Source organism: Copadichromis virginalis, linkage group LG9 (assembly GCF_057382275.1).
Source record: "Copadichromis virginalis isolate Kocher_CV1m ecotype Utaka linkage group LG9, C_Virginalis_male_GT1.1, whole genome shotgun sequence".
NCBI lineage: Eukaryota > Metazoa > Chordata > Actinopteri > Cichliformes > Cichlidae > Copadichromis > Copadichromis virginalis.
Window position 1 is genome coordinate 25,877,398 of NC_140626.1, and position 21,063 is coordinate 25,898,460.

A 21,063-nucleotide genomic window follows, 5' to 3' on the forward strand; every position below is an offset into this window, starting at 1 on the left:
GGCTTTTTATATTTGGCAACAGTCTGCTCCCCACACCTCCACAGACACGCATGTATGGTTGTCATCTGAGCAAATCGCACAGCGTAGCCACACAAGGCAAGTGCTGGTGTAATCTGCCAAAAGCTTTGTTTTGGATTTACAGGATTTTTTGTTTTTCTTTATTTGCCTGTGCACTAAAATGATTTTCGCTTACAATGATGGAGAGATTTCTGTTAGGGAATTTCTTGTAATAGATCCATCTATCTATTTTTCCTCCATTTTCCCAGTGTAGAGTCATGGGAGATGCTGAAACCTCGCCCAACATCATAGGACAAGAAGCAGTGTACATCCTGGAGAGTCTGTTGCAGGCTAACACGTTGAAGCACTTTCACATCTTTAACATTTTCTTTTTTAAAGTTTTGGGAAATGAACTCCAAGATGTCACACATACAAAAACTAATCTTTTGTGTTATGGCACACTGATTCTAAGGCTTCAGCTAAATTTTGAAGTACAGTGCAGTAAAAATATATTTTTTCCCGCAGACTCTTGTAAAGACTCATCTCATTTGCACTTCTATTGACACTCGTTGTTTTTCTCTGATTTAAGAACAGGCAGTGTGTCATAAAGTCGGTCTTTGGAGCACTTGAGTAAAAGCCTAACTGTGTTATTGTCAATATCCTGTCTGCTTTTGACTGTGGTTGGATGAGTGAGCCTCTGAGCTCTGTATGCAAGTCCATAAAATCCATTAGGTGATTCTGCTATAAGCCAAAACAACAGGAATTCATTAAAAGTGTGAGTGCTAACTCTCACATCCCATATTCTCCCACAGCCATGCAACTTAGATGGGGCTGCAAAAGCAAAGTGAGTTATTTAGAAAACCTGTAATAAATTCATTTTCTTAGTGTTAAGCTTAGCTGATTAATCCATGTAAAGATATGACAGAATATATGACCCTCTTTTTGTTTCTTTCCACTTCAGATAATTCCCCAGAATACACAAGACTTTTCAGCTGTACAGCACTGACGCATCACTACACCTGATTCTATAAAAAACACAGGACTGGCTGGGTACTCGTCAGTATTTAATGCACTGGCTTACCAGAGCTTCAACCCTGAGGCCCGATGACATAAAGGGTTCATGAGGCTCGAGATGAAAATTCACAGAGAGAAAAATGTCATGCTTCACTTTATGCTGAGTTTCTTTTGGCATGTGATACCCATTTTAAGTCTGTATGTCAGCTCTCACTATGCCCAGATTAATCTCACACCAAATAAGGGTCCGCAGAGTGTCTTTCATGCAGCAGGTCTACTTTACACCACCTGGCACACAGTTTTTTGCGCGAGCGCACTGCAGAGAGAGCTCAGGCCAAGCTCCTCATTGTTGGCTTCTGGCAGGAGCTCGATCGTTGATAGTTATAACCAAGGAAGCTTTTTCAAAATTAAAAACGAGTATGAAGGAAATGAGGTACAGACAAGGCTAAAGTCGGTGGTTATCTCCTGCTGCTGCTGAAGTAGCAAAGGATGTGACTGATCCAAAACTTCATGTTAGCAAAGAAAAGGGTGAAAAGAAGAGGGCTGTTTTGTAGGTTGCTGCTTTATTGCGCTATGAGCTTGTAACAGCTTTTTGGCCTTTAATCACTAGACTAAACCTGACACCCTTGGTGATCCCGGCCTGTGTGTGGCAGGAATTTTAAAGATGTTTCTTTATTTCACAGACATGCCATTTTGCAAGTGCTAAAACATGACTATGTAACAAAATTGTTATTACAGCTTGACTGATATAGATTTTTTTAGATAAATACCGATATTTGGCGATTTAAAAAATCTGGAATTCCTCTATGACTGCTGATATTTTTTTTCTCTCAGACATACAAGACAAATACATTTTACTAAAAATCTCATGTGTAGTTCTTTATGTACTTCTTTACCCTCTGCCCAACTATTCTCGGATCAGTCGGTTGTCTTTGTGGCGTTCCACGTGCGTGTCTTGCGAACAGGTAACAAAGTGCCCTCTGGTGGCCGAACTGTGTAATGCCAACACCCATAACATGGTTGTTTCTCCTGTCTCTTCTTTAATTTTTACGTCTCATTAATCAGCTTTCATAAACGCTAATACTTCATCCATCCATCCATTCGCTTCTGCTTATCCTTTTCAGGGTCGTGGGAGGCGCTGGAGCCTGTCCCAGCTGTCATAGGGCGAGAGGCAGGGTACACCCTAGACAGGTCGCCAGTCTGTCACAGGGCTAACACAAAGAAAGAGACAACCTTTCACACCTATGGGCAATTTAGATTGATCAATTAACCTATCCCCACTAACTGCATGTCTTTGGACTGTGGGAAGAACCCACGCAAACACGGGGAGAACATGCAAACTCCACACAGAAAGACCTCGGCCTGATGGTGGAATTGAACTCAGGAATTTCTTGCTGTGCAGCAACAGTGCTAACCAGAGCCATTCATATTCATTCATTCATATGTCATCAAGTAGCAGATGGCAGCCGACAAAATCAGCCTGCAAATAAATCAGTCAGCTTCAGCTTTTTATGACACAGAAAGAACTATGATATATCTCCTGATGATTAAAGCTCAAAGCTATATCATGAAGATAAACTTTTGTTTTACTTCTTAAACATAGTAAAGTTATTGCACCAAAGAAAAGAAAAGCTGATTCTAAGGTGGTTTGGTGGAAACATTTGACTTCAAATTTAGTAGATTTTATATGGAGTGATCCACTTGTGTTTAAGGAGAACTGCAGTACCTTTAGTGCAGTCCACTAAAGGTACTGTGGTAGTGACGTACACTAAACACCCCAAACACTCGTAATAGCAAATCCTATCAGCCAGAGCATTTATAACTCAAAGGAGCCCCAATACTTCAAGTGAAGCAGTTAAAAGCCTCAAATAATAAGCTGAAATGAGAGATGATCAAATAGAGTGTCTTGGTGCAAGGTCCTGTGTGTGTTTTGTGTATATTAGTCCCTATGCAACCCAGGCCTGACCACAACAAGAGTCCATCAATTGTGCTCGCAAAGCCAGCAGTACGCTCAAACCCCTGTGACTGCATGCACACACCCCCGGCAGTCCTTGTTGTGTGGAGGGGCCATGTTGGACCAAACCCCAGATTGCGGTGATTATTACTGCTGACCACACACGTATAGCTCCACACATGCAGGCTATAAAATATTTGACTCTAGACGTCTATCCTCTCTCTTTCTGTCTTGTTTGCTCTCAACATGGAATCAATTTTGTAAGAAACAAGACCCATGTTTGTTAGTTAGCCAGAAGTTTTACCAGAAGGGTTTCCCCTTTTCTCTTTAAGCTTTCTTTAGTTTTATCATAGTGGGAGGGAGATCATACCAGTTTTGCACCACTGACATTAATACACTATAAGTCATTGCAAAATCACTTTTTATTTGGCAAATGAAAAGCCATTCCTTCCTGTCTTTTCGGCCGCTAGGATTAAAATATCGCATGTCGTGCACTGTTTGTTATAAGAACAATAGATGCTCTAAACCATGGCTAAATGAAACCACTCTCCATCATTCTGTTGTATCGTCTCACCGTGTAATCAAGTCCATTTTGTGCCCCAACATCTCCTGTGTAGCATTTTTGTTTTGTACATGATTTTCAAATATGCCATATTGATACACGATTACATCCAGGTGACTTTGTTAGTATGACGTCACTAAACCCAATGAAATAACAGTCATATTTTCATTGCACTGTCTGTTTGTTTATTGATCTTGTCTGATGAGGTGAATTTCTTACAGGCTTGCTTGGTTTTCCTGGTCTTTGGGACTGTGGAGTCCCATCAGCCTCGGCCTCCAGTCTGCTGTCTCCAGGATATATGGTCCTGATTACAGCAGAGCTTTAGAACTCAATGCAGATGTTGCGTTGTAGATGTTGCTAATAATAGATGATCTATTGTATATCAAAAGCTTTTATAAAACCGAGCTCTTTAATAAGGCACTACGATAAATTTGATCTTTGATATAATCAACTTGGACTCTGGATATCCGAAGCACCGGGGCTTTAAAATGTAACGACGTAAAGTCCACTTAAAATTGGGAATCTGTTGGTGGCCTTGTTTGCCAGAGCTGAGTATAAAAGGCAAGAGGAGGACAGTGTGATGTCATGCTGTTGGATTTAGGGAGATACCACCAATGAGAAAGAAATAAAGCTGGGGAGGGGATTCACTTGTAGCACTCAACCCGCCTTGCTGCTTTATGAGGACTGTAATTAAAGATTGGCTTGGGTGTTGTGGTTCTACGACCACAGAAGGCCTTATGTATCTGACAGGCATGAAGATCAATGCCATAGATCCTGGGAATGATCTTCTGTCATTTATCAGAGGATAGCAGCTTCCCTTGTTTTTCACTACACCTACTCTTTAAGCATTGCAGTCCTCTTTGAGGGGAGCTTAACTTGTTACTGTAGAACAAACTGAGTTAACCTCCCCTTTGTGCAAGAATACTAAAATGTTAAGAGAGTCTTCTTATAATAGAGTGTATTCCTTCCTGTGCATATACTGGGATTTTTGGCTGCTTGTTACCTAGCAGGTCGCCACAGCCCATGGATCTGCATATTTTTATATTTCTGATTTTGCACAGATTTTACAACAGATAACCTTCATGATGCACCCTTCCCATTTATCCGGGCATGGGACCTGCATTAGGAGTATGCCGACCCCCTGAGTTTGTGTTCCAGACAGGGGATTTTTCTTTTGCAAGACGAATGTGTTAAGAACTACACCTCTTAACCCAAAAGGACAATCCCAATGCCAAAAATCTGATCAGTGAATTTTTTTTAATTTTCTTCTTCTTCTTCTTTTTATTTTTATTTTTAAAAAGGCTATTTTGTCTGCCCACCTTTATGTTTGATGGTTGCCAGTTTTTCACTCCTTCATTATTCACACAGTTCTTCTCAGTCGCTCTTTGCTGCAGAGGTTTTATCACTGAAGATCTCCAAAGGATCTGTTTGATTTTAGTGAGAGGACACGCTTATCCAGCTCATAGTTTTCCCCGTAAAGATCCTTGTCCCCTGTGCGTTTGTGAACACCGTCGTGTTGTAAAATTCCTTTCCTCTCGAGCTTCTTGTGGCTGCCCTGAATGAAAACACCATTTAGTATTCAGTTGCCCTGACCGTCCATGCACCTTTGACATTCACGCAGTCCCATAACATTACACTCACACATCCTTGTTTCATGCACTCCTCTGTGGTGTTATTGGCCAGGTTCACACCAGACATGCTGGAAACCATCAGATCCACACAAATTTATTTTGGTTGTAACTGACCAAAGCGTGTTCTGCACTTCATCAGGCTTCTTTTCTTATCCTTCGGCCAAGTTAAATCTTGCAGTTTTATGAGTAATGGCTTTTTTGAGGTTGACTTTATCCAGTGTCCGTCGCGGCGCCCGACACCCCCAGATATTCTTCTCGCCGAATCAAAAGCATTTGCTTGTCTTTTTTCCAAATAGGAGGTTTGTGTGAGGTCACCAACTCCATCTTCCGTTACTGGTAACACGGCTCTTCCTACACTCCCATTCACACTGTTTATTTTTTACCACACTCAGCTATGTTGCATTAGATATAACCCAGGAGGAAAGTGTGTGTTCACAGGTGTTCTTTTATAACCTTGTTCAAGCAATTATCCTCAACTAGGATTTCATGTGGAATCGGTTTGGTTCCAGTGGTCACAGGTGTTCTGACATTTGTTCTATTAAAGTTGGACTTTGTGGCTTGTGTTTTATGTTCATAGTCTGTCGTGCATAGGATCAAGTACCTCGCACTTCAAAATAAAAATCATAAAAATTATAGCAAGATGTTTTCATTTTGAACTATTTCACTGTTTTAGTGATATTGCGCAGCCGTGTGCTCGGGTTTTGCTGTGAAGGGATTATCCCAGGATTGTCTTTAAAGACTGCTGGAAGCCTCGCTCTATGTATATCACCAGATGTCTCCAAACCTCACTCTGTGTCAGCACTTTGTCTAGTCAGCTCTGTCTCCCATTAAGTGCTTAGCACATCAAATGATGTAAGTGCTGGCATCAGAGGTATCATAACTTATCTAGTGTAAACCAAACTTACAGGAGGTGGAATTACGGCTGACAGGTTTTATTGTTCACCTGTGCTTGGAGCTCATGTACGCTCGGTCCACTGAAACAGATCATCTGGCCACTTGCGTCCTATCAAAGGAAAAAAAATAGGAGGATTAAGCATGCTGCCATTAAAGAACTTGGCAAAGTTTAGACTGTCTAACAGGTCCCTTTCCAAATCACACACTTGGCCATGATTGGTACGAGCAAAATAGGCCAAACACAGCAACTACACATAAGTGATCCAATCTGCCTTTTTATTTCTTTCATTTCATATGCTTTAGAATATGATCATCTCTATTTAAAAAAAAACTCTGGAAACTATTCAAAGTGGCTGATTTATTGCTCCGTAACTGGCAGCGCAAGATTTGCTGCTGCCAGGCTCGCTGCCAGCAGACTGGTGTGCATACACGCTCCTATAGATTTACTGATAGTTACACAAAAATGCTCTGAACCACTACTGACTGTCTAGCACCCTGCACTCAGTTAACACAGTGCACTCCATGATGTATGCTTTCATCTACACTTGCTGTGGTTTCTTGTGTTTTTCTTGAGCTCGTAAAATAATAATTGGCTCTTTTTTTTCCCCCAGCAGATATGGCTCAGATATTTCCAGCAAACGCTGAAAATTATATAAAGAGTTAATTGAAGGGTCTTTCTTCTAATGTGACTTTTTCTCTCTTTCTGTTTTCCTTGCTAACTAGCGTCAGGCTGTCTGGGAGGCTGATCTGAAGGCTGTGAGAGGTGGGAGCTCTGTCGGGCAGACGGGCCTGCTACTGGGCGACTCCCTCTTTTCTAAAGAGCTGGAGAACATGGGCAAGCAGCTTGCTGGTAGGCAGTTGTATGTGTATGTTTGCATGCTTTATGTGTGTGTGCGTCTGTATGTGATATTAGCTATAATGATGAATTGTGAGACTGAGGCAGATCAAAAAGCCTTCTTTCTTTGAAAGCAAAAACACTGTGCCAGCATGCACACATGCAGGCATACAAAGCTATAGAGTCTTATATAACTGAAGGGGATTTAGATAGCACTTGAGGGGTGGGGGGGCTATCCAGTAAAAGAATACACAGCTTTTGGTGGAAGGAATTTCCTGGTTAATTAAAAACTAAGACTTATGGAGCCCTGGATTAGCCAGAAAAAGAAAAAATGAGCCATTTTATTACATCGTATAAAGGTTTTAGCATGTTTTGATTAATTCATTCTCTTGCTTTAATAGTAAAATACAAACGTCAAAGATCGGTAACTTATATGCAAAGTGTTAAAATTCAAGCAGCGACCCTTTTCCATATGCAGTTTCATGAAACAATTCACCTTCTCTCAGTGGCCAGTGATGAAATGAGTGCACGGGGATGGTCACTCTTACATGAGGTAGTGTCACCAAGAACAATAATAATTGGCTGATTATACACTACTTTATATAAGAGCACTTTCCACAAGGGTGGTCTGAACATGAAGCTCATTGCAGTTTGTTAGTTTTTTAATGAAATCCACACTGTGACTGTGGACCAAGGGCATCGACTGCGTATGAACCACAAATCCAAAGAGAAATCTGAATCTGAGAATAGCATGTGAAGGCGTCCGTTACCGCTGCATCTGTTTACTTTGTCTTTAAAGAAATGCACAATAACTCTTGGAAAGAAATTACCTTGACTTTGGATCAATCTCTTTCAAATGTATATAATGCATATGTGAACAGTTCACTGCTTAACAGTTAGTTAATAGCATCCACCCATGATATTTGCAGCTGTCTATATCCGCATCCATGTCCACAATGATGGCGTAAGAGTGGAGAATATGAGCATTCGTCCTAATGAGAAAAATTACTTCCAGTAAAATTAAAACCCCCAAATCCCCTACTTAAAAGCCCTGTAGTAAAACCATCCAGACATGTGGATGTGGACTGAAGTTACTGAATATTTTTTCATCTCGGTGCAGACTCTCTGTATGCACTCAACTTACCTTCAGCAAAAAAAAGACTGATGTATTCATCCAGCTCAGGGGAGAGATTGTTCTGGCAAAATTCAATTGTTTATCTTAGTCTCTGTTTTGGTTTAAACATTTTTCTTATAAGCTATTGATCAGGGAAATTATAATCTATTTGCACAGGGTGTTCTGCTCTTTTGGGACACTTATATAACTCACGCACACAACCAAAACGTGAGGACAAGATGTATCTTTTGGCTTTGAATTATTTAAATCACAGGAACAAATGAATCTATAACACGGGAATGAATTATATAGCATTTTGTGCGCTTAGTATAGTGAGATATGTATATTCTTATCTCTCTCTGCTCTTCCTGGGCTTTATGGAGAGTAAATAGAAAGACTAATTAAAATGTTTTCCACATGCCAGGAATCCCATTGAGCTTCAGTTTTGACAGGTTCAGTTAATAACTCTCACTCCCGCTGCTGAGTCAATATGAGCCGATCGAAGGCTGACTCTGTTGGAGTGTTATTTGTCTGACGAAATGGAATTTGTGTGGCAATTTGGAAATGATTATTCTTAATGTAGTCCAAGGCTGAGCTTTGATATATGTGACGTCTGGGTGACTCAGAGACTGCTTTTGTTGTCATGAAGATCAAGTATGAATCAGATGAAAGTGTGGAATAGAAGCCAGGGAGAGACTTGCCATTTACCGTCATGTGTCACACACTTGTTTGTATATGCATGTCCTCCCAGTCTGTTTAACAGCGTCACAGTGTGTAAAGATTTCTTTGCATACCAGATATATTAAACACATGCTGGTCACACTGAGTGAATTTGTTTCTGTCAAACAGCAGTGGTCACAGCTGGAATGACCTTCTAAGATCATCTGTAAATGACAGTAAATACACCCCAAAAAAGAAAAAAAGGATAAAGTTTGTGTTAAAAATGTACCAAATTTTCAGATGTTATTGATTTCTAGTTTTATACTGACTAGTCAGCCTGATGATTCCCAGCAGGCCTTTTGTAGAAGCTGTTAAACAAGCTAATCCAAGTCTTTAAAGCCTTTATTAGCTGTTAAATCTCTTCCACATTATGAGCCAGAGCCTCACTGTTGAGCTACTATTGTTTCCCCAGTTTGTGTTTTTATTTTGTGACATTTTCTTATGCACACTGCTCAAAAAGTTAAAGGAACACATTGAAAGCACATCAAATCTCAATGGGGAAAAAAATCATGCTGGATGTCTACACTGATATGGGTACACTGGGTAATGTGTTAGGAACGAAAGGATCCCACATCATTTTATGGAAATGAAAAGTATCAACATGCAGAGGGGCTGAATTCAATGATTCAAAAACACCAAAAGAAACACAAAATGAAAATATGATGTGGCAGGCAAGTCTGTTTTGCTAATATTTCATTTCAGCAACTCAAAACGGTAGTCAGTAGCCTGTATGGCCTCTACATGCTTGTATGCATGCCCAAAAATGTTCCTGGGAGGCCAATAAGCCATAACTGATTATTAACCCCCTCTGCTACTTGACCGACCAGATCAATATCCCACAAGTTTAAGTGACTTGATGCTATACTCTTATTAAAAAGTGTTCCTTTAATTTATTTGAGTAGTGTATGTATCCAGTTAGTGCTCACTGAGATTCTCAGTCAGCCAGGTCATCGTAGTCTAAGTAGCTTGGAAAAAAAAGCGTCTGGACTTCTTTAAGTTTCTTGAAGACAACTTTTGGAGAGTCCAAGATTTTAAGCCCTATGGGGGTGTCCCCCAAGAGGGTCATAGACCCCCTATTTCGAAGATGCCTGTGTTCACATATTGCACAGAAAAGAAGTAATGATGTCGATTGTGAACAACCATCTTTGAACAGAGGACGACGGCTTACAACACCAACTGTCTCCCATCTATAATCCAGTTTTGAGATCCCTTCCCAGAAGCCTTAACGCCCACTCACATCCTGGGCCATTTGACCTCAGTAAATTACATAGGGTGGGGCCAGGTTTCACAGTGACTGATTGTGACGCACACCCGTTGTCACACCTTGGCTCGTGTGATTAGGTAGAGGATTGATTGGGGGTCCATAACCCTCTTGGGGACATTCCCATAGGGCTTAAAATCTGGGACTCTTTTTTTTTTTTTTCACACAGTTGCGCAAGAGTACATTTTGGAAATATTGCAGAGACAGAGGTTTTTGGACAGTTTTGGACAGTTTTTGTTTGTAATGTTGCGTCTGTACACCACCACGGGGTATTTTAATTCAAACAATCAATATATGATTGAATTGCAGACTTTCCGTTTTACTCTAATTCAACAGATTTAACAAAAGCATTGGATTAATCATTTAGAAATTACACAGTCACCCATTTTAAGAAGTTCAAAGGCAATTGGACAAACTAGCATCATTTTTACGGTTTACAGTTGCGTTATGGTTGCTGCTTGCTTGTGGGTCCCTCTGCCCCCAGTTTTGTATTTAATAGCTGAAAAGCTATGCTCTGTTGGGTTGAGATCAGGTCAGTGACTTGGCTGTTGAAGAATATCCAATTTCCTTGTCTTAAGAAACTCTTGGGCTGCTTTTGTAGTACGATTCAGGCCATTATCCATTTGCACTGTGAATCGCTCTTCAATGACTTTTGCAGAATTTGGCTGAATCGCAGCAGAGAGCGTAGCCCCATACACTTAACAATTCATCCTGCTACTTCTATCAGCAGTCACATCATCAATAAACACGAGTGGCTCGGTTCTGCTGGCAGCCATACATGACCATGCTACAATACTGGCTCCACCATGTTTGACGGATGATGTGGTATGCTTCAGGTCATGAGCTGTTTCTCTCCTTTGCCACGCTTTTCTCTTCCCATCATTGTAGTGCAAGTTAATCTCAGTTTGGAGGCATTTTTTTCCCCCTAAAACTGTCCAGGCTCTTTTCGATGTTTTTCTGTTCTTGATTGTGACCAGTGGTCTGCACCTTACTGTAAACCCTCTGTATTTACATTAATGAAAGCATCTCTTGCTTATAGACTTGAAATTTAAATGATACACCTACTTCCTCAAGAGTGTTTTTGACTTGGCTATATGTCTTTAGCCGTTTCATCTTCTGTGGTCTACCTGGTATTTTAGTATTGCTGAGCCTGATTGCTGATATGTCCACTTCTAAAGTTTTAATATTTAAGGTTTATCAGCCTAATACTGACCTCCTTTACTTGCATCAACATCTCTTTGGGCCCCATATTGAGAGTTTGTGCGAATAACTAGTTCAAAAATGTAAGCTCAACACGAAATCAAGTTCAGATCATTTATTTGCCTAAATTTAGTTTTGGGCCTCTGAAAATGAGGGTCTATGTATAAAAATGTCTGTAATACCTAAGTAGTTAATGTATTAGCACACTTCAAGTGTATAAGTATACATAATTTTGTCGATTCGTGCAAAGATAATCCCGCTCAGTTATTACCTTGAAGTGTGCAGATGTGTATTTATATGCAGACACCCTTTCCTCTGTCTGTATTTTCTTCTGAACTTGCTGTGTTTGGGGCATTTTTTTGGCGGCAGTGGTTTCATTGCCCTCCAGTCATGAAACATGCACTCCATCGGCGTTTGGCCCTTTCTCTTGAGCTGGTGCAGAGGTGTGACTGTTTTTATTTGAACAAAACCACCCTGAAACAATCAGGAAACAATCCCTCATCTTCCTGATTCACCGCTTTGCCTTTCAGTCCTTAGCTTGCTTGACCACATTTGCTCCCTCACTCTCGCTTGTTTGAGGCCAGGGAGGGGCCCGAGTCTGAAAGCTGTGTTTATATAATACCTATAACCTCCTCATCCGTTGTACAAAACATCGCAAACTGCTCAATTCATCAGTGACAAAGGCTTTTGTAAAAGAAAATTTCCCCCATTTAGAGCCAGGGATATCTCGTCAGAGTAAAAGTAAATAATCCCAAGAATTTTTCCAAGACTGCGTTGCCAACTTTTAATTTTACTTCCATTCACACCGTGTGAGGAATGTGCATTTCTTTCACATTATTTGTACGTTATCAATCCAAGGACTAAAGGGTAGCGTTTTAATTTCGTCAAGCAAACAGTATATTGTATACTTGTAAGCCTGCTGACAAATGACATGTCTTTAGCGCACTTGTTTATTTTCAGTGGAAGGATCCAATAAAGATTTCATGAGTTCTGAATGGTCGTATAGCGTGCTAGGGCCTTGTACTCGCTCACCACATGCAACTGCTTTTGGATCAAAGACTTTAATAGATCTGTTTCTATTTCTTCTTGTTTTCTTTCTGTCCCCCTCTGTCTCATTTTCTACCCTCTTTTCCCTGTTGTTGTTACTTGCGTTTGGGTTCAAACTCAAGGTTCATAGTATATGAATTTTGATGGCATGTCTCTTTATATCAGTGTCACTGAGATATGTTAAAGTATTCCTGTGTTTAACAAAGTCAGTTTAAAATTAAAACTGCCTTTCATAGGCTACTCTTTACTGTTAGGTAGCTGGAGTCGAATGTCCATTTCTGTGTGTGTCGGTGTGTGTGGTGGTGGGGGGGTATTTAGAGCAAAGACATGTGGTGTTTATCATTATACTGGTAAATACCTCAAGATGAAAATATAAGCTTTATGGGAACTACGGAATACATCCTGTTTACAGCTTTTTAAAATAATATCAGCCATCAGTGTGGGTGGACATAGTGTGTGGGTGATTAAGGACTTAAAGCGGGAAATCATTATATCCTGTACTTTACTTTGCACGTTTGTATTATTTATTTCACTGCAGTCTAAAGGTATTCACTTATTTATCCTTTGGTGTTATGGTCAAGATCCAGCTGTGGAGGTTAGCACATGGTTACAGTGCATACAGCAGTGTTGCCACTGCCAAAAGCTGATGTCAAGACCTGCCTTGAACAGCACGCACGGTTGAGTGTTTACCGTAATTTGATTGCTTCGTCCTCAGCATGACCAAGCTACTCTCAACTCCACAGATGTCTTTCAATATTAGCCTCTGAGGCTGCCACCTTCTCCTCTCCCCGTCTCACTTCCTCCTTCATCCATTTCAGCTTTCGCGTTTTGGCCCATTAATAAAATTTGCCAATTTCTGCCCATTAGTTGTTACTAATGTGTAGAATGTGTTGAGATTCATCTGACCAGGCAAACTTTTTCGAATCTTTTTTGTCAGATTTCTAGTCCATGCGAAATATAGCCTCAGTTTCATGCTCTTAGCTGACATGGGTGGTCTTCTGCTGCTGTAGCCCAACTACTTTAAGGCTAAATTTGATGTGTATTCAGAGAGATTTTATATGTTGGTTGTAATGTGGGGTTATTTGAGTTACTGTTGCCTTCCTAAGAGCTTTAATAGTCTGGCCATTCTCTCTTGACCTCTGACATTAGACTGAGACTGCTGCTCACTGAATATATTCTTTTTTTCACGGCACTCTATGTAAACTCGAGAGAGTTTCAGTTTCTGAAATACTTAGACCAGCACATCTGGCACCAACAGCCAAACCAGGTTCAAAGCCACTTAAATCAGCTTTCTTTCCAATGCTGATGCTCAGTGTGAATGCCAACAGCTTGTCTTTACCATCTCTACATGCCTCAATGCATTGAATTGTTACTATGCAATTGGCTGATGAGACAGCTTCAGTATAAGAAACTGAACATGTGTACCTAATGAAGTGTCCTCCGAGTGTGTGTTGGCATTCAGGCAGTAAAACTCTGAGGACCCGCTGCTCTTATAATTTAGAAATTATTACGTCTGTAAAGTTTAACGGTTCACAGACACACACACATAACATCACGCAGGACACAAGTTAGTGAACACATAAAACCAACAACAAGCAGCATATGTTCAGCATTGTGTCTCAAATGAATGTTTACTTCTATGCACGCTGAGCTGCTTAAGCACATAAACAGCAATCCACTCAGGCATGTCAAATAATTATATGCATTTGATCCCCAAAGGATTTTGTGCAGCACTGTCTGATTTTAAACAAACAGAATCTTCCGGAGTAATGTCCAAAAGCTAAATTTAGGATAGCATTACAGGCATTTTCTGTTTGCATACTAAATGGATATTTGTCAGTGAATAGAAGCACATGTTTCATGTTTTCTGCAAATGTTGTTTGTAAAACCCAGGAAAGCTGAAATTTGCTCAAAAACATGGAAGTTTGAGTTTGTGAAATAATTGTTGCTTGCTCTTGTTATTTATCTAACGTCACACATACAGTTTTCCAGAAGTACCCTCTACCTCGAGTGAGTCATTCCTCTAAATCATGCCTCTTAAATGATAACTCCCAGTTTGTTGAATCCCGATTGCCAAGATCTGGAACGAAAGCAGAAAACATGGAAAAAATGACCCAGATGTTGATCACAGAAGTTGGCAGCGTCGCGTTTTTTTATAAACAAAAATGTTTTCGAGACTACCAGAGCAGCAGCCTAATGTGTTTTTGTCAGGAAGAAGGGAAGAAATACAGCCATGCTGCACTTACTGTATCAACTTGGGACATTTTCTGACAGAGGAAGCTGGATTCACCACAGTTTATAAGGTCTATAAATATTGTCATCATTGCCGAGAAAAGGGATTAACCCAAGCAGTCTCGCCCACAGTAAAGTTTGTGAATCATTAGTCAAATCAGTCGATGAATAAAACTCAAAGTAAGCCTGCTGGTATGTTAAAAGTTCCTTTTCCAGAGTTATTTGGGAGAGTTATCTTAAAAATTATTATGGGCATTTTCGTGGCTTTAAATAAAGTCAATTTTATTTCAATGTGTGTGTATACCATAGGATTTAAATAGGAAATTTACTCCTTAAGCGTTTGGATACTGACTTGGATTATTGCCTTTCTTTCTCCAGAGGTTGAGAAGGACCTGGCAAAGCTGGCAGAAGTGGGAAAGATGACCACCCGAAGCTCCAATAATCCACATAGCAGCCTATACCACACCCCAGTGCGCCACAGAACTCTACCTGACACACTTCCCCTCCCCAGCCTCGTGTCCAGGCCCCAGTCTCCAGCTGGTAGCCTTACGGGGAAGTCTTGTGGTGTGGGCCTCCCCTTGCTTAGCCCCAAGACCACGACCCTCACCATGGGTAGGACTCAGTCTCCTAGCAACCCTGGGAGCAGGACTCAAACCCCCAGAACACCCAGCAGGCCCATAACCCCAAATAGTTTGCTGACACGCTCCACCTTTAACTCCGGCTCTTATAAAGAGGTGACCTTCAGGAGGTCGCGGAGCCGCCCTGTTACACCCACAAGTCAGCCAATACTTACCCGACCGCTGCTCACCCCTCCAGGGCTAAGCAGCACAGATACCCTTGGTGCCAGCCTACGGGCCTATCTGTCTGAGGTAAGACCCCACACTGAAACTTTTGTTTTTTACAAGTCATGCAAGCACTTAATGAGACATGTAGTTCTACATGTTATATTTCACATTGCAAGGATAAAACTGTCATAAAAATTGGGTCATGGTCTGAAAAGGTTTTAGCATCTTGAGAGTGAACTTGTGTGCTGAAAGCCAAAAAAGTAAAGCCGGGCACTGAAGCTGAGAGCCTTTCCTCAGAAAGAAATATGAGCGAGATCACCAGGAGCACAAAATATTACACGTGCAAATCCTTTGCGGGCACACACCACTTCGTGTGGGGTTTAGCAGAAAGTCGTGGAGGTCTGTACAGTAGGATGTCACTTCACTGTGGAAAAATGAGTCTGGCATAAAAGGGGAACTTTCATTGGGATTTCTTTCTTATATTCCTTTCATGATCTACTTAACAGCAGGACTGTTAAATATGAGCCTTTTTTTGAAGGTTTTATTAATGGTGGGGCAGGAATTTTACAATGCCTTTGTGTAATCTGACAGTTATGCCAGTTGACACCTAGTCACATTATCCAAAACACTACTGCACCCAGTCGGCTTTTATTAAGGCCACCTGGTCCCAGGTAGAAGAACTGAAGCCTTAAAGTGAGGCCAGGTTCCAGAGTGAGAGAATCTTTAACCTCTTAAAAGAGAAAACAACGGATATAAATGCTAGCTTTCTTGTGTTTTCTTTAATTGGTATTCAGGAATAGTTCTCTAGGCTTCTTGAAGGACATTCAAAGCTCTTTTTTGGATGTTTGCTATCTTTCTATTTTATTTTTTTGTCAAAATGATGGTAAATGGCCTGTATTTACCATTACCATCCTGTAGTATGCTTTACTAGTCCCTAAGGACCCCAAAGCGCTTTACACATCCAGTCATCCACCCATTCACACACACATTCACACACTAGTGATGGCAAGCTACATTGTAGGCAACGGGTGAAGTGTCTTGCCCAAGGACACAACGACCGAGACTGTCGAGACCGAGACTGTCCAACCAGATCGGAAGGTTGCCGGGGCTCGAACCGGCAACCTTCCGATTACTAGGCGAACTCCCAACTCTTGAGCCACGATCGCCCCTGATGATGCAACACTGCTTTAATAATGTTAAATTCTGGCTCTGGGGAGGCCAATCCAGGACTGCTAGGGTTTCACTGTTTGTTTTTTTGTTTGTTTTTTCATCTAGGTATGCTTTTACTGCATTGCTGGTGTGTTTAAAATTGTCTGTTTTCATAATTGGATCAACTTTGCCAAGGTCCCTCGCAGTCACCAACCACTGCAGAGCCTCCAATGTGTTTCACAGATAGGATGTAAACGTTCACCGTTGTACCTCTCTCCTAAAGTCCTCCGTACATATAGATGATGATTTGAACCAAAAATGCCAAATTTTATTCATGAACCCTTTAAGACCTACCATAGACCCAAGTCCGCCAGAGCTTATATTATATTTTTACATGCTGTAGTGCCATTTTTGGGAGCATTTCAAGTTGCTATACATAAATACAACCATTATAGCCCAAATTTTAATAATATGTATGCATTAAGTGCATAGTAATTACATAAATTGCAAAAAAGTGCAATAAACTACAAAAAAATTGAAAATCGTTTTTGTTTTTTTAACATATATTTCTAGTTAGAGAAATTTAACTCACAAGACCTCTTGCTACTGATTTTCAGTCCAGATCTTGTGTAACTTGAGTACCCCAGCCATTGTTTCCCCTCTTTAAGAATGGTTCTTAACAGCCGCTCTTCCACTGAGACCATTTCTGAGGAGACTTTAGTGAACAGTAGATGGATCAACTGATGGGCCAGAAGCAGTTTTTGGGTCCTGTGTCAGGTCTTTTCTGTCTCTTCCCCCCCCCCCCCCCCCCCTGTTTTTGTTACTTCTAAGGGGTACAACACTGATTCATCCCTTGAGGGGGCTTCAATGACCTATTAATATAGGTCAGTGACTTAACAACCAAGAGTAAACATTCCTCTGAAAATGGTTTGGTACAAGGACTGGACTGAAGGAAGTGAAAAAGCAGCCAATTTCCAAAGAAAACTTTGAAAGACCTTCAGGAATGCTCGACAACTATGGCTCTTTAAAACTGGAGAGAAAGTCTGGCTCCTTAGAAGCAAAATATGAAGACATAAGCAGTGGCTTCTTGGATATAAAGTATATATTTCACCGTATATGTGTGCTCATTATGGTAAATGGTAAATGGCCTGTATTTGTATAGCGCTTTACTAGTCCCTAAGGACCCCAAAGCGCTTCACACTACATTCAGTCATTCACCCATTCACACACACATTCACACACACATTCACACACTGGTGATGGCAAGCTACATTGTAGCTACAGCTGCCCTGGGACGCACTGACACAGTTCTTGGTATTCAACTAGTTTTGTACATTTTTATTTCTTGACTTTTGCACTTTTTGATGGGTTAGGGTTCCAAATGTTCAGTATTGAATACAATTATGAATACATAGTCATTAATACAATGACAACCATAAGCCGGTTGAAGATTTGTTTCCATTTTCAGTTTGTTTAAGAGTTCAGATTTGCTAAACGGACAGGCTGGCCTAGATTGTCTTTCCTAATCTTGTTTTTCCATTTCTCTTTTGTTCTGTCCATCTATCTGCAGAGTATATATTTTACCATCCTCTATTATTTCTCTTCTATTATGATCTGTTTTTCCATTTCAGGATGAGTTTTACCAGCAGTTACAGGCCATCAGACAGCCTTGGCATATTCCTAGTGACACAGACAGTGACATCCTGGACCCTCCAGAACAGGATAAAAGTGAGTTACTTTTCTTGCTCTACCTTTCTTCTTTCTTTTTTCCCCTCATGCAGGCGAGACCAAACATCCACAGTGCATCTCAGTTACTGGGAGTTTTTTTAGAAGCTTTCATTTGCACCGTTTACAAATCTGGACCTCTAATGTTTTTACCTTTCCACTGACTTTTTTTTTTCTTTTTTCTTTGTGAGACGTGACGTTCATTTCATCACTGCACAGTCACTTTACCACAATGATTAACTGTTGGATTAAACTGGCAATAGAAACATATTCCTTGTAAAATTCTGCAACGGAGCAAAACGGCTGACTCATGCTAATTTCCATATTTCATCACTGGGTGAAATCCTGGAGAGGTTCTGAAAGGGTGGGATGTTGTCATGTACAATTTCCTTTCCTGGCACCTGTAGGAAATATATCTTTATCAAAATCCAACACATAGATGTGTAGGGGTTTTTTTTGTTTTTTTTGCTTAAAAAGTCATAAATCGAGTCAAAGTAATGGCCTGGCTTGGATGCGGTGCAGTGTGTTACTCTGGCTTTGAACATGGCAGAATTAAATCAGACCTCCTTGAAAGTTCTGGTCCATAAATCAAATGAGTGCATGTGGTGGTATGGTCTGATAATCACATGCTCGCCGGAGTGAAACTAAGTACTTTTCAATTCACTGTGATCCGCTAAGAAACTGTCAGATTTATACTGCCTTATGACTGATTAACATATGGATAAATGTCTTAGGTCCTGAGAGACTTTTAAGTTATTGTAGCTGCATTAAATGACAAATCAGTCATGTAAACATTACATATTCCTGCAGGTCTGCTGTATCAGAAATATAAATGGACTGGACTGAAATGCTTCAAATGTTATAACAGCCTTATCAGTAGAAGACTTTATTTTTGGCTGCGCAATTATTCCCAAGGGGTCACCACAGCGGGTAGCCCTGCATTTTTGATTTGATGCCCTTCCTGAAGTAACCGCAAATGGATTTGGGACCTTTAAGTTGGGCTATACTATAAAGCCACTCAGTAAGACATTCTGATACTTATTCCAATACAGGCACTGACATAAGGCGACACGGTCAAGACAAAATCAGTAGGGTTTATGTCACTGAGAGCATGAATATGCTCTCTGAAGATTTCCTAACAGCGCATGAAACGAACAAATAAATGAGTAAATCATGAAATATCCCATGCAAACTGAGAGATTCATCCTCTGGGGAAACATGAATATGCCCAGTATATTTAAAGCATTATGATAAATTCTCCTTGGATCATTAAAAATCAGACAAAATTCGATGAAATCTTTTCCTTTTGGGCCATCCAACATGTTTCCACAATTACAACCTGATCAAGTGCTCAAACCAAATCTCACGCTATCCTTTGTTGTATTTGTCAAAGCTTCTTGAAGTGGACCAATGTGCTGGATGTACAGAGCGCTGCAGTCCAACACTGGCACGCTGAGGTCCTGTGACTGCTTAGCCAAAAATAAGACGCTTCCAATTTCTGAATGAGTTAAATGATAAAAGACAACGCTCTGAAAATAACTAAGCCCTGTTTTCTCAGCAAACAAAGAATCATCAGCTACACAAAGTGAAAATTAAGTGCATGTGGGACTTAAAAAGACCGCTTTCATTGATGCTATGAAACAAGAATTCCAGTCAAACAAAAGATCAAGCAGGCGAATGGTTGTCACATGGAAATATAACTCTTCTGACAAGTTCCTCTAGAGGGCCGTTGTTTTGCCAAATGTGTATCTTGCACAATAAATGGATGGATTTTCCTAATAGCCCCTGGGGGTCTGCTCTAAGTCTTGGCAGTAGTAATGGCAATGCTGAGAAAGGATATGAACCGCATATTGAATTAGACGTGGCTCAGACAGGGGAGAGGGAGACTGACAGAGAAAAAGAGCCACAAGACGTGACAAAGCACTTTCTGGCGTGAGAGAGGACCCACTGGGACTGTTCACTGAAATCTGGTTTGTGTGCATTTGCGTATGTGCATGTGAGCGATTGTATTAGTCAGTGCAAGGCATTAAAATTGTTTTCAGAGAGCACTTTTGCGCTCTTTATCCAATTTTTTTTTCCTGGGAATTTTTTGACCTATGAAATAATACTGTTAAACAGCAGCTGCACTGACAGCTAAATATGCAATTGGGGAAAAAAAGATTTTTTTTAAATCACAGCCTATAAACAAAGCAAGAGGCAAAGCAAACTTCTAATGTTTGCTTATTTAGGAATTGCTTCAAATCATTTTCAAATAAAAACAAATTGAAGTGCTCTCATTGTATGTGTTTTTCAATATGGGGTGCATGTCACTGGATCTAAATAGTTTACATACATGGAGACATAGTCAGTGATCTTCATTTACATATATAAAACAACATGCATCTCCTTAGTATAGCTCATTATGCTTTCTATCTTGCTGCTCTTAAATCTGAAACTGCAGCTGGCTACTTTGGGTTAAAATCCATCCATTTTCTTCTGCCTATCGGGTTCAGCATCACAAAGTGCCTAGAATCTAATCCCAGCTGTTACATGCAGGGTGCACCCTGGACAAGTCACCAGTTTAGAACAGAGCTAACAGACTGAAGCAAACTCCACACAGAAAGGCTTCCCTACGCTGTGTTCACTGCATCATTCCATGTTTGGCACTGATCACCACCTGCACTCATGTATATATCATGTATATATCTATCTACTTAGCACTTTTAATTCTTATTCTCATTTTTATTTTCATGTCCATTTAAGCTTAATTTATAACAGTATTTATGACAGCATGTTTGCACTGAAGCACCGCAGCAATTTCCTAATGTTGTAAACCCGCTCAACATTTGGCAAAACCCTTTCTGATTCTGATTCAGGTTAAAGTCTGTCTGCTAACACGGCTAAAGCTAAATTGGGTCCTGTCATTTTGGCTGTTTGTGTGCAAAATCTGACACATGAAAAATA

The 21,063-nt window shown here is 40.5% G+C and overlaps 1 protein-coding gene and 1 long non-coding RNA gene across 3 annotated transcripts in view; one reads left to right on the forward strand and one right to left on the reverse strand.

Moving 5' to 3' along the window:
- lg9h8orf34 (linkage group 9 C8orf34 homolog) overlaps positions 1–21,063 on the forward strand; it is a 76,485-nt gene that overhangs the window by 47,199 nt on the left and 8,223 nt on the right. For both annotated transcript variants that reach the window (XM_085468481.1, XM_085468480.1), the window contains 3 exons: positions 6,776–6,902; positions 14,840–15,330; positions 18,027–18,123. In XM_085468481.1, the coding sequence (XP_085324607.1) occupies positions 6,776–6,902; positions 14,840–15,330; positions 18,027–18,123 (715 nt within the window). The remainder of the gene's footprint in view (positions 1–6,775; positions 6,903–14,839; positions 15,331–18,026; positions 18,124–21,063) is intronic.
- LOC146702000 (uncharacterized) lies at positions 6,102–15,078 on the reverse strand. Its single transcript, XR_014922262.1, has 3 exons — positions 14,814–15,078; positions 14,235–14,309; positions 6,102–6,161 (listed from the first exon to the last, which is right to left on the reverse strand). It is a non-coding gene; the product is annotated as an uncharacterized LOC146702000 (long non-coding RNA).